The sequence below is a fragment of the Tyto alba genome, unplaced genomic scaffold (genome assembly GCF_018691265.1).
Source record: "Tyto alba isolate M040663 unplaced genomic scaffold, T.alba_DEE_v4.0 Super-Scaffold_9, whole genome shotgun sequence".
NCBI lineage: Eukaryota > Metazoa > Chordata > Aves > Strigiformes > Tytonidae > Tyto > Tyto alba.
In genome coordinates this window covers 10,309,766-10,324,220 of record NW_024881330.1, presented here as the reverse complement: position 1 = coordinate 10,324,220, position 14,455 = coordinate 10,309,766, and the positions used below count along the sequence as shown (strand labels likewise).

The 14,455-nt window shown below is 38.0% G+C and overlaps 1 protein-coding gene across 2 annotated transcripts in view; it reads right to left on the bottom strand.

Moving 5' to 3' along the window:
- ADCY8 (adenylate cyclase 8) overlaps nt 1-14,455 on the bottom strand; it is a 133,195-nt gene that overhangs the window by 55,427 nt on the left and 63,313 nt on the right. For both annotated transcript variants that reach the window (XM_033005733.2, XM_033005734.2), the window contains exon 5: nt 9,021-9,148. In XM_033005733.2, the coding sequence (XP_032861624.2) occupies nt 9,021-9,148 (128 nt within the window). The remainder of the gene's footprint in view (nt 1-9,020; nt 9,149-14,455) is intronic.

Sequence of the window (14,455 nt, the reverse complement as noted above, 5' to 3'; positions counted from 1 at the left end):
ATATTAGTATCTCACATTGGACAAATACTAGCATTGGACAATCATCAATGGCATGTAATTTAACAAGGGCAAATGCCAGATGGAGTAACACCAGGCCCAAACCTAAATTGGGAGTGGTGTGGCTGGAGAGCAGCCCTGCAGAGAGGGATCTCTCCGAGGTCTCTCTGAGAGCCAGCAGTGTGCCCTGGCAGCCAAGAGGGCAAACCTCACCCTGGGATGCATGAAACACAGCATGACCAGTCAGTCAAAAGTCAAAAGAGGTGCTTATTCTGCGTTGATGCAGCTTCACCTTGAATGCTGTGGGTAGTTCTGGGCCACACCATTTAAGAAGGATGTGAAGGTCCTTGAATGTGTAGAGGAGAGCAACAAAGCTGGTGATGGGGCTGGAAAGCATGTCCTGTGAGGAGCTGCTATGGACTTTGGGTTTGTCTGGTTTGGAGAAAAGGAGGCTGAGGGGTGACCTCATTGCTCTCTACAGCTTCCTGAGGAGGGGAAGGGGAGAGGGAGGTGTGGAGCTCTTCTCCCTGGGATCCAGTGTTAAGATGTATGGGAATGGTTCAAAGCTGTACCAGGAGAGGTTTAGACTGGACATTGGGAAGCATTTCTTTACTGAGAGGGTGGTCATATAATGGAACAGTCTTCCAAGAGACGTGGTCAATGCCCCAAGCCTGTCAGTGTTTAAGAGGCATTTGGGCAAAGCCCTTAAAAACATACTTTAACTTTTGATCAGCCCTATATTGGTCAGGCATTTAGACTAGATGATTGTTATAGGTTCCTTCCAACTGAAATATTCTTCTATTCTATTCTATTCTATTCTATTCTATTCTATTCTATTCTATTCTATTCTATTCTATTCTATTCTATTCTATTCTATTCTATTCTATTCTATTCTATTCTATTCTATTCTATTCTATTCTATTCTATTCTATTCTATTCTATTCTATTCTATAAATCATAGTCTTGTATTTGTACCCTGTATGGGAACTAACACACACAGATCTCATTGGAGAGACCAGGTACAAATAATGGTGCAACTGAGCAATGCATCCCTCTGTAGAGCATTCACTAAGGATTGCTGTGTTTTAACTATTCTTTCGTCATCAAAATGTGGTGATGGCCTGAAAAGGCTATTGGCATCCTCAGTCAGCCACATAGGACTTCTGCATTTGTTCAAAACTTCGCATAAGTGTGCTGTTCACACCACCTCCTCCATGACACTGCAGACAATGTCCTATCCCCCTCGCCTTATCTGTTGTATTTCACAGCCTCCCAGCAACTTCTTCATGTGTGCTGCTCAGGTGATATTTGATCTCAGTTCTTCAACTGCAGTCAATGCAGATTTGGCTACCTGCCTGCATCCTTTGACCGAGGGCTGTTCTGTTTTTCTGTTTGCTGCAGTGCTGGTACACCTGCAGGGCCCAATCTTCATATCCTCCTCTTACTCACCCTTCACAGCAATGTGCTCTTAATTTGATAGGTAGCAAACTAATTGCATGAGGGGACCTGATTGGATCGAGCCTCAGGCAGTCTGAGATATATTTAAACAGGCCCTGTCCAGAACATGTATCAAAGCACAACAATGATCTGGTCTTGCTCCCATTGCTTTATTATTTGTAACACAAGACTAAGAGCAGAGCTGTTGAGAACCTGTTTGTAGAGACAATAGTTTTCACTAAACTTTGGTTGTAATGTTTTAAATTGAATAAAGAATAAACAGTTGTAGTTTAAAAATTAAGTGATTAGTATGTAAAAATCCATGAAATTATTATTTTTCTTTAAAAGTTTGAGTGATGTGGGGTGAAACAGATTTCTGAATTGTGTAGAGAAGGGGACTTCATTATGGTCAAATCCAACTTCCTAGCAGACAGACTAGCACATACTTTGGGAGGCTTTGTTTATATACTGCTACAGGAAAAAAAATTTAAAATCTTTGAAACAACAAACCCTGGATGATCATTAATAAGGGTAATTCTCATTTATTCAGAAAAAACTTCTCATAAATAAAAACCTGTACTATATACTGAAAAAATTAAGTGTTCATTTTGCATAAGCTCAGGTGTTCCACATCTTTTAGTTTTTCCATTTCTTAAATTTATTCAATTATCAATTAAACTTTTAATTAAAAAAAAAATTGCTTCAACTGTTTTACAGGCTCTCTGCAAATACTTTGACAAAGTGCATGCATGAAGCTGCATTACTGATGATCTATAAAGCAGCCCTGCTTGCCTCACAAGCTCTCTGATATCTTACCCAGATAAGGCAATTGTGACTGATGCTGTTCATGCCATTCATATAATTTCAGTCAAGTGAGTGATAAAACTTTCATTGATTTTAATTGGATCTTAGTGTTTCCTTCTGGCCAGCATTCTTTGACAAATATTTGGTTTTTGTGCTGTTAATCAGTCTTTCCTATTTGCATGTAGGTGAGCCAAAAGTCAGAAATCTGCTTTTCAACCTTTTCTGTAGCTGCCAAAAATCTGAATGCCCTGGAACTCACACCTTGCAGTTCCAAACAGTGACATACTGGCTGCGTTTAACTCTGCAAGGTTCTGTCTATGCTTCGAGATACTTAAGACAGTCTCAGAATCTTTTTCTCCTGGTCAACAAGTTCTGTCATAAGCTGTTCCCAGATTCAGCAGTTCGTATATGATGAAAAACATTTCCAGGAGGCAAGTTAAATGCAACTGAATGAAGTTGGCCAGTCTATGCCACTTTTTTTTTATGCATTCCCTGGGCCTGTTTAATTTACCCATCTAGACATAACCATTATTTTCCTTATGTAATAAGAAAGTCTATGTATTCTGGCTGAAGTAAATAAGCGTCTTAATTGACTGTTTTGAGCAGAATTTTGGACTAGTGTTGTCCTGATATCCCCTCCAAGATGAACTGTCCTATGATCCTAAGGCTCAGTATGTAGAGAACTTTTTTGTTCAACTCAACAGATCTGTGGAATTTTCCTAAATGAACTCAAATGCTTTTGGTGCTGACATAAGAGGATAGTAGGTGAATTGAGGTAAATGCTCTTTTTGGTGTGACTCTGGGAACTGTGTCATGCTTGTGAAGGAGATATCCATTATATTTGAAAGGCTAGGTGATGGGACGCACCAAACTACTGAACAGTTTGAAGAATACAGCTCAGGAAATATGACTCATTCATAGAATGTAACACTTTGTAGATGGACTTCACACAGCATTGAATTTACAATGTAAATTAGATATTATGCTAAGAAGCCAGTTTAAAGTATCTTCAGGGTGAATTTACCCTGGAATTAGAGCTGGATTCCAATGTCAGCTGAAACTATCATCTGGAGAAGTTCCATATCATCAGACTTATCGTTAATATAACTGACTTGCTTTGAGTTCAGATGGATAGTATAGAAACATGGACAGAGTTAAAGCACTGCTGTATTCCTGTTTCTTATGCCTATCTGCTCTGAGAGGTAGGAAACTAATTTAACACAAGGGATTGCAAACAGTATGATCAGAAATCTGCTTTTCCATTTGAAAACTATGTTATAAAAAGCTATATAATTATATAGATTGCTATGCCACCCTGCTAATATAGCTCTGATTGCATTTGGTAGCACATTCAAAGAAAAATGTCTCGGAGGTACACAAACCTATTAATCTCTACCCACTTCGATTCATATTGTTGCCTAACAGCAAAACCAGGGAAAGATATACTGCACTGATGCTCTGTTCATTTGCAGTCGGTGGCTGAAATGGACACATGGAGATGACGATGTGATCAAGTACCACTGTGAAACTTATTCACTCTATGGCCTGTCTGAAAAGTGCTGTCTGAACCTGGGAATATCTTGCAATGGCCCTTTCCACCACCACACAGAAATGAATGTAAGCAAGTTTGGGGCTTTGTGAAGCATTATTCTGTCTTCTGTGAATCAGGGCTCATTCCATCATAGGCTGAGCCTTGTATATTATAGAAGAAATAATCTGTGGAAGGAATCCAGAACTGGACCTATTATGTTATTATATCATTATATTATTATATAATTAAATAATGATTTATTAATCATGGAATATGAAAGTAATTCCTGGCTGTTTCACTGCCTGATTAACTTTTTTAACAAGCATTGATCACTTCATGAATTGATTTTAATACCCAACAGATGAAGTTAAAAGCAGTTTTTCATGCTAAAGTCAGGAAACCTGCCAGGTCAGTCAGTGAGAACATCTAAAATAGCTGTAGTGTTTTGGGGCTTTTTGGTTGGTTTTTTTTTTTTTATGTTTGTTTGGATGGGGTTTTGTGTGTGTGTGTGTGTTGTTTGTTTAGTTTTTTTTTTTCCTTTCTCATGAATTGATGTTAATATTAGTAGTTAATTACAGTCTTTTAATGAAGACAAGATGTTATCTAATTTCTGGAATTTAGTTTACATTGTATGCCGGGATTATTTTGTCTGTCATAATAATTTCTCTTTCAGCTGATATTTTAGTGGAAAATAATCCAAGAGATGAAACCACTCAAAACTCTTTGATTTACAAAATACACCACCATAAAGGTTTATTTGAATTTCCACTGTTACGTGGATTGTTGTGGGATTTCCATTGTTACACCATGTGAGTGAGTCCTTGAAGATCTGAGCCTCACAAAATCTCCCTCCCCCCTCTCTTCCCAGTCATGAGGATTTTAGGAATAAGGACATTTGAGAAGGTGGTGGTGAAAGCAGCAGCCTTCAACCCCTGGACGCAGCTCCAGTCCCTTACCCTGCCACTGTGTCCCAAGCTGAAGAGCCGAAGGGGCAATTACATTTTCCACCTTGATATCCTGTGCCACATGGGCTGGTACATTTTGCCCACTCATGCTTGCTTATATTCCAGTAACTTGTGCCTGATGGATGTATTTACTCTAGGAAGAAATTCAGTTTTGCTTTGAAAACACCGAGGAACAGAAAAGCCATAATTTCTCTTAGCAATACCATCACCCATTTATAAATCTAGTGTTTTCTGCCCATGCTGCTACCAAATAACTACTCAATCCTTTCTTTTTTTGCTCAGCTAAACAGATCAAGCTTCACAATTCTCTTATTTTAAAAGCACTTCTGCTTCACAAGTGATTTTTGTGACTTTTACCTGCACCCTTATAAAAATGTTTAACAAACTTTTTAAAATGAGGCCACCACATCAAGATTCATTATTCTTATCTCAGTCTTGACATTGACAGACTATGCTCTATAATTTACACTTTTGAAGTACTCTCATCTTTAAGATTATTTCCTTCACCCCTCTTCACAGTCCTTTCTCTACTTCCACTTTCTTTCATGCTTCCTCTCCTTTCTCCTTTACCTCACTCTCTCTAAACTTTCCTCACCATGCTTTATGTAGTTATTCCTCTCCTCAGAGGACAACCCAAAGAATGGAAAACCCCAATGAACAAGCATGCTAATCTCTTTCTGGAGCATAAAGTGATATTTGGAAATGATCTCTGTTCAGAATTACTTTTATGTAATGTATCTTTCTCTTATCTATTTTACATCCATTTTAATATATTTGAGGGAACAATCATCTCGCCAAAACTAACCTCATTTTATTAGGTTTTAAGATCATGATCTATATTTGGCTATCAGCAAATAGATATCCTTATCTTGAATTTTATCACATATCTATAATCCCATCCATCTGACACTCCAGCACGGCTTTGAAATTTCACTAAAGTGCAATGAAAATGCTGATGAATGTTTTCTTCTTATAAACCCTTCCCTCCCCATAAAGGTAAATATATTTTAGATAAATAAAAAATGGCTACTCTCTCTTACAGGTAAGAGTAATGGCAGATTTAGTTTCTTGGAGTGTTATCTCTGACACCCATTTAGCTTGGGTGATAACTGTTAAAATGAAACATTATCATCTGATGACTAAACATTCGACTAGTGTCTTGTTTCTATCAACTATCAGTACAGAGAGGCATTAATACAATAAAATTAAATACAGGAAGAGTTATGCTGCATGTGAAAGAATATGAGAACCAGCTGAATAAATGAACTCCCTCATGAAGAGTGTGTTCTTTTTATCTTAATTTGAATTTCCAACTGGAAAAGAGTTGCTAAAGAGAGTTTACAGGAGGTTGTGTTTTGCAAGACAGCTGGAGTTAGGATTCTTGTTCATGCACAAACGTAATGGGGCAAAGCTTCCTTGTTTCAGAGTAAATATCTCATTTCATGGAACATTCCTATGGCTTAAAGTTGTATTTCAATTGTACTCAATGATTAAGTGACCACAGGATAGGAAGACAGAGTGGAATAACAATAATAATTTTTCTTTTATAAGATTTGTATCAATACGCAGTGATGCAAAACATCGTTACAAAGAAAATAATGATCTTGAATTGTTTTGTTGAGTTCTGAACTTTTATCTACATCTGCAGAGAGAGAAGTGGAGCAGCAAGACTAAAGTCTAGATCCTTAATATATGATCTTAAGTTCAAGTTGTAGAGTCTCGATTAACAATAAATTAACACTATAGATGTATGGATACGAGCTGTATGAAAACAGTCATAAGTCCCTTGTGGGTCAATCTGTCCCTGTAGATTTACTTTACATGTTGTGTAATGAATAGATTTGCCATTCTTGCTCAATTCCTGCTGACCATGAAGCCATCAAGAAGACTAGAAGGAAAATTCAGTAGTGGTACCATGAGATGATAGATTTCTGTGCACTACCTCAACAGAAGTGTTAGTGCTGATCCTTGCAATGTTACCAACTACCTGTTGTCAATGGAGAGAATAGGAATCTTGGAGGACCTGCAGGGGAAAATCTGCTCCGTCTAATTTAAAACTTCCTTCTACATTAATTGCATAAATAACTTAACTGGGTACAAGAATCAGGAGTTATAAAAGTACCTGTATGCTCTCCACAATTTCGGTATCTAGATACCAATTATAGGTGGGATGTTGTAGTATAAATCCCAGTTTTTGTTTCAGTGTCTAATTCTTAAGATAGGCTGAGTGTTTGAGCTAAAATATAGCTGCTAAGAATTAAAAGCTAAGATAGAACTTAACAGGATGGAGAAGAAACAACTGTTCACTAGGCTTTATGGGTAGTGAAATTACTGGAATTTTCCTGTAAACATCCTCTGATTTGCAAGAGGGCTTTGAGTTCATCTATATAACTTCAATGTAACTGTGAAGTCTGAATGATTGTTTCTCGTATCTTAGGTCATCTCCCTATTGTTTTGGACATACAAAATATTTATTTTTTAAAATCTTTAGATGAAGTTAAAAAAAATTTATAATCATCAAAATATAGTTCCTAGCAGGTTTTAGATTTGTTCAAATTCTTCAGTGACCAATATAGTAGAAACTCAGTTTTCTAAAGAAGGTGGGGCTTTTTTCAACTGTGAGAGATATCTACTAATTTAAGTTCTAATTAATAGACTGTAGGTAACTCCAAATTCTCTCAGAAATGTGGATTGGATTATTTGCAACATGCCATGGAAGGATTTTTCCTCTCTCTGAACTATACAAGCACACATTAAGATAAATAACATAAGGCTCCTATAGTCTGAACAGAAAAGCCTGGGGAAAAAATCATGCTCACTGAATGGCCAGAAATTCAGATACTGGGATTATCAAATAAATTGGAGGCAACCCAAACTAAATTAGCCTGGGATGACCCAAGTCTTAATGGACTTTGGTTTTCCAGCTCCCACTGAGTATAACTGTCTCTTAAGATACTAAAAATACAGTACCACTTCTACTGGACTACTGCCTTTGAAACCCAGTTCATAAAAGGGCACCGGGGTGTTAGAGACTTCCACATGTGTGAGGAGATTCAGAAATAATTTACTATCTTAGAAGAAAGATTACTTACAATGAGTTTGCTGCAGATGTTATTACCAAGCAAATGCAAATGATTTGATGTGTGTCTTCAAGTATTTTTAACAATGCGGGTAGATTTTTTCATCTCTGTGTTATCTAATTCATGTTTCACTTTCACTGTGGGGATTCCAGAAGCAAAATATTGATTACTTTGTGCAACATTTATTCTGTGATAATTGAATCTAGCCTTCTTAGAGATCATTGTTGCATAATCATTATTCAGTTACATTTCCCATTAATTAATTTCTGTCAAATTTTTTCTCTATTAAAATCTCAGTAATGGAGCTGCATTAACTGTCTGATGTACTTAATGAGACACACTCAGATTAAAGGGACAAATCAGACTGGAAATAAGCAGACCAAGAGGTTGGACAGCAAAACATCCATGGAAAGAGGAGAGTGCTCAAGTTAGGCAACACTGTTTTAAAGAAGACAGCAACAGAAGAAGGATTTGGAGAAGGAAAACTCAGCAACATTGATATAGAGGATAGAAAAGATGGAGAAAACCTCTCTTGGAGCATTACATTTTGGCCAGTGTCATGGTAAATCATTGGACTAGCTCTATACACAGACTGCTGAAACACTGTTATTATTAATCCTAATTGCATCAAAATAGAATAATCTACCAGCAACACAACTATATTTACATGATAGGAACACATCTCTTAGTTAAAACATTTCCAGTGCTTGTCAGTTTAAGCACCAACTTAATTTAACAAGTAAAATTTGCTTATCTGGAAGATCTTTGTGTTTACAAATTTATCTATGAGATAGTTTCCAAGCTAAAGTATTGCTGCAGCTATCTATTTAGTGTTTATACTGTAGCTTTATTTTATTAAAGGGATTATAGGAAGCAATTCAGTCTCCTCCTCCTCAACCTCCTCTTAAAAATGACAACAGTACAAAGTGAGAACCGTTAAGAACTGTGAAACCTATCACTTGAAATGCATACACAGCTATTGTGTTACGTGCTCTGAAGTGGCACAGGTTAATAAAATGCATTTAGTATCTGTTCCCCTGCATTACACGGATCAACAAAGTCCTGCCCCTTTCACAGTGATAATCCTGAGGTCTCTGAACCTCCACAGGAATTACTTGTCTAGTAATAGCATTCTCAGATAAGAATTTCAAGACACTTTCAGAAATAATGAAACAAGAAGGAGGGGGAAAAAAAAAAAAGCATTACCTGATAGTTTTGATCATACTGAGCCCCATTTCAACACAGCAGTGTGCATGGTCCTGGCGAGGTTCTGGAAGTCCCGACACACAGTAGTAACAGTCCCCCAGGATCTTTATTCTGAGACAGTGATGTTCCTATACGTAAAGGTATCATAGAGAAAGAAAAGATTTGCAGTTATTTTTTCATAATTTTAAGGTGAACGTGAAAGTGTTGATAAAAGTACTGAAAAAAACGTATAAAAATTGTTGCTGTATGTTCCCTGCTTGTGATTAGTACAATCTTGATTTATTTCACATTTGAAATAAAGTATTTTCACATTTTCAGTAAAAAAGGATATAGTGATTTTTGTGTTATGCTAGTCACAGATGTCATTGCTGATGCTGAGAAAGGTTTCATCAGAGTTAGGCTGGCAGGTAGGCCAAGGATTCGGAAATACCAGCTGAGATAATGAATAACCCATTTTAGACTATATTCCTCCAGGGCATCATTTCTGGCCTCTTTTTACACTGGAAATAAATGAAAAACCTCTTTCCTCCCACTGATAATCCCTTCCCACCTAAAGTTTCCACTGTCACACTCAAGCATTCCCAACAGCTACAGGAGGTAATCAAGTATCTGCATGCCAACCATATCAAAGAAGATGTCTTGCATCAGACTTGTATGCTGGAGAAATTACGTTTATTTGGCATCCAGCAAGAGACATCCTTTACCATAGGAGCAAATACTGAATTTAATTTCTTCGATACATACAAACAGTACCCTTACACACTGAAACAGCATATTACTGTGTGATTGGATCATTATTTTAGAAGATCCTTTTCTAGTGAACAGAAATACCTGAGTTGCCAAAACTTTTGCAGTTTCCAGACAAGCAAAGCAAGTGAACCCAAGGTTAGCTGTAAACTTGCCCAGTGTACTCTGCTGTCTTTGCACTCACAGGAAACAGTGCTCAGGAACAGAGACCATAATAATTTAAGGACAGAGCTGCAAGTGTCTAGGGGCAGACAGTATTGCAAGTTGAGTCAGGGAATTGTTTTCGTGAGGGAGAATCATTGAAATAATAACTGCAGTATTAGCACTCAGTCAGTAAAGGTTCCAATGACAGAACATTAAAATGAAGCCCAGTCATTACTGGGGAGTAGGATAATGATTTATAAAACTGGTTCATTAGATGACAGCAAAATTTGGCCTGTGGTATTTATTTCAGCTTTTCTCTTCTTTCTCTCTCTGGCAGCCTGTGGTAGAGGCTGCACTAATCATAGGAGCAGGGATACACTAAAGCCACTGGGGAAGAGACAACTTTAAGTAGGATATAGGAGCAAATGTGAATGCTGACTGTGCTTCAGGAACTGAGTACTGGCCAAATGAATGGGACTCCAGGTTATTATTCAAGTTTTTGCCTAGGAAGAATGAAGCTTTGTAGTCAATCTCAGACAACTCTTTACAAAGGTTAGAGTTGCACAGGGAACCTACACACTTGTACCCAAATATTTTGCAGAAGTCAGCTGAAGCTTTAAACATACCAGCAAAGGTAAAATCTGCTCTGGGCACAGGGCCAGTAAGCTGATTCACCCTAAAATCTCCTTAACCATCAGTAGGAGCTAACTGTGAAGCTTTAGCTAAGTCTCCAGCTAATAACATTTCTGACTCTCAGAATGCAATGTCTAGCTGCCCAAGTTTCACAGGAAATTCAAGACTGAAGTCAGGCTTCTAAAATTTCAAAATTCATATGTCATTCTCCTCTTTTACCCTTCTCTTCAACCCCTCTGCAGACCCATACAAGAGAAAACTGGGTATTTTTCACCTGTTTGCAACTGAAATTATACATCCTAAATTAATTTTTTTTTCACATTTCCTCCTCAATCAAAATAATCAGAGATTTGATTTTACCACACCTTACACCTATTCTTCTTTTCTATAGAGTGAAACAATGAAACATTAAATATAATCAACCAGTATCAAATACTCAATGGCATAAATCAGTGCATGTGAAACTGTTAGTGGGTTTCCTTAAGCTTCTCTCTGTGTTCCCTAGTTAGACAAAATGCGAAGAGCTAAAGATATTATAAAACAGATTTCAAAGTTCTTTGGCTTTTCTAATAGTAACATTCAATTCATTTATATTATAATTGACATTGCTTTTACATCCACAAAGAAAAAGGAGCATTTATAATGTCATATTAGTTTGACTGAGGTAGAATGAAACAAAAGGCAGCACTTTAACTCCATTCAGACCCACTACAAATACATTACAACCGATAACCTCATAGTACAATAGAAAAAAAAAAAAAAAAAGAAACACCAGTGGAAGGGAGGAAGGGAGGAAGGAAGGGAGGGAGGGAGGGAGGGAGGGAGGGAGGGAGGGAGGGAGGGAGGGAGGGAGGGATTACATTTTTACATGCAACATTTATCATGCAGTCTTGCACCTGTAGTACCTGCCTATCTGACGATGTGGTAATCCCCTATTAAGTGAGCATCTAATTCAGCAGTTAGACAACAAAGTCTACAACAGAAAAAAAAATGCAGCTGTTTGGTTCTTAATGACATTAAACTGGCTGAAGTGCTGTTTCCATTAAAGACAGATGAGACCTCTGTCACCTGGCTGCATGACTCCTCATTTGCTGAAAATCAGAACAAGGCAAACCACTTCAAAAAGATGTAATTTTTATAATAATAAGAAAGAAGAATCTTAATGGATAACAAGACCTCCTAATGAGGGCTTGATGTTTGTAAATGTGAATGCATGTGTGTGACATGGGAAATCTGTTCAGCTGTATACGAATGTATGCTTTTTCTTGTCATATGTCACTTCTACACTCATTTTCTAAAGTTCAGGAAGTCATCTACAGAGTGAGATATCCAAATGGGAGTGACTATATGTAGGTGTCCATATGTCAGCCAGCAGTTAAGACTGCCGTTACAGTCACAGGAGAGCCAGGCAGTGCAGTCAGTGAAGCCTAGGGACCAATTTAACTCACAGCTGAAGTAGTTTTCTGGACTTCAATTCAGTTGTCTACATGTAAGCTTACAGTACATCAGTAAGACTCCTTGGTATGAGAGGCACCCACCCAGGACTAACACACATGACATAAGATGTATGTCTCTCTGGAGCAGTGGAAGGGCCAAGCAGGGTGTCTTTATTGGCACAACAAGCCCCCAGGAGCACTTAAATAACTCCTTGTCTTCCTTATTTTTCCTGTTAGTCAAATCATTATGACTGATAAACTTGAACTGTGTTGCAGTGTGACTATATTGAATTTACCCTTTTTATTATTCCCTTATTATTCCCATCATACCTATTTCAAAAGTAAACTCTGGATTTTTTATCACTGGAAATGTTTCAGCTAGAAAATAATTCAACAGCTGCCAGGAAGGACAGAAGGCTAATGGTATCTGTCTTTGGCAGAGGAGGACTGCATGGTCTCCTGAGACTCCCTCTGATAACTCTATAGTTTAATTACATTTACAGTTTAGACTATGTGCTTTGTCAGGCTGGTTGTATTAGTCCATTAAAGTTAGATTCATGGTTAATGTGGATAGACATGTAGTTGTAAGTAGGAGACTGAGTTTTGTAAGGGCCTACCTAGTTTTCAGTGGTATAAAATTATAAGAGCATTCAAGATTGTTCTCACACTAGAGATTGAGCCCACTTCCTAAAACCATCTCACTGCAACATTATCTAAGAGTTGAAAGTTGATATTAAATTAAAATTAATGAAAAATATAAACACGTATGACGAAACTGCAAAATGAATAAATTATTTAAATAAGATAAAATGCTCTTACAGGAACTTTGATGTAGATGATATTACACCACAGTGTTAAAACCTTACACTGTTGTGAGACTGTTATGGTCTTCTCTTTATTTTATTCTATTCCTCTTCCCCTTCACCTAAGCAATTCCAGAAGTTGTCCTTAGATGTGTAAATGACAGCTGACATTTTACAGACATTCACATCAGTATCCATCAGTCTCACACCCCTCACCATGCTCACTCATTAATGCCATTTACTGAAGGTATCAATTAATTTCTCAGCATGTCACAAATAGAGGCTTTTTTTCCCCTTATTTGCAGTCTCTCATTTGCTACAAGTGAAAGATTAAGGGGCCTGATTCCACCAAGATCAACTGAAATCAGTAGAAATTTTGCCTGGGGATATTGAGCACGCTCAAGCACTCAACTATTAATAATAATAATTCTGGATAAATTCAGTGGCAATTGATAACAAATCTTTTTCCAAGTCACCTTAATCCAGAGCAATAGAAAATATGCAGATTTTTCATAAATAATTTATTCATATGTATGAATTATTTATGTCTAAACTTATTAAATACACCCTTAGTGACTGGAAAGGAAGCAAAGCAAATAACTGGCATAAGGTGGAACTGAAGAAATGAGTTGCTCAAATATGAAGTTACTGAAAGACACAGTCAGAAACTTCATTAATACATCTGTTTCCTTGGGCTAAATTTCTAACGAGGGGAAAAAAGTGATTGCATTTTATAAGTTACGCCACACTTTCAATTCTACCTGTGGTGAATTAATCACTTCACCTACTTTTGAAGGGAATCCCACAGGGTAGTGAACAGCCCACAGAAAAGTCCACATTTGCAATTTTTATAATTTCAAACTAAAACTTTAGAACATTGTGGATGAGAAATTACCGAGGCTAAACTGCAGAACAAAGAGATCATACACGTAAATCTCCTTTTAAAAGGTGGCCAGAGTGGGAGGAGGCAGGGACTTGGCCTTTGTGTACAACAGCTCTGCTCCTGAAACATTTGCCAGAGGTATAGGAAACCTAGATAAAAGGCCTTTCTCAGCACAGATGGGGTCTAGGCCAAACCTCTTAATCAACAGGCTGTTTTGGGAGGTCCATTTAATTCCTCCTGTTGCAGCTCTGTTGGTTTGGAAAACAAAGCTGGGACCTTGACAGAGCCAGATGGAGGGATGTTCTTGAGTGCAGTGATGCAGACAGAAAGGAGGACCAAGTTTGGGTCATAGTTGCTGTCATGGTTTGAGCCTGGTCAGCAGCTAACCACCATGCATCCACTCTCTTTCCCTTCTCTTCTGGCAATAAGAAGGGACAGAGAGCCAGGCTTGGGGTTCGAGATAGGACTGGGATGGGGAAAAAAATCACCCTTTATGGGCACGAACAAAAGGCAGACTTGTTAGGGGAAGAAAAGAATGAACACACATTTATTACAGACACTAACAACACGTAACAGAGTAGGACAGTGAGAACCGTTGTCACATCTTGAGAACACCTTCCCCCCACCCCTCCCTTCTTCCTGGGCTCAGCTCTGCTCCCGATATCTCTACCTCCTCCCCCAGTGGTGCAGGGGCAGGGAATGGGGGGTGTAGTCAGTGCTACCACTTTCTCCATCTGTGGTGGGGGAGTTTCTGGAATTTCTTCCCCCTGCTCCATCGTGGTCCCCCTC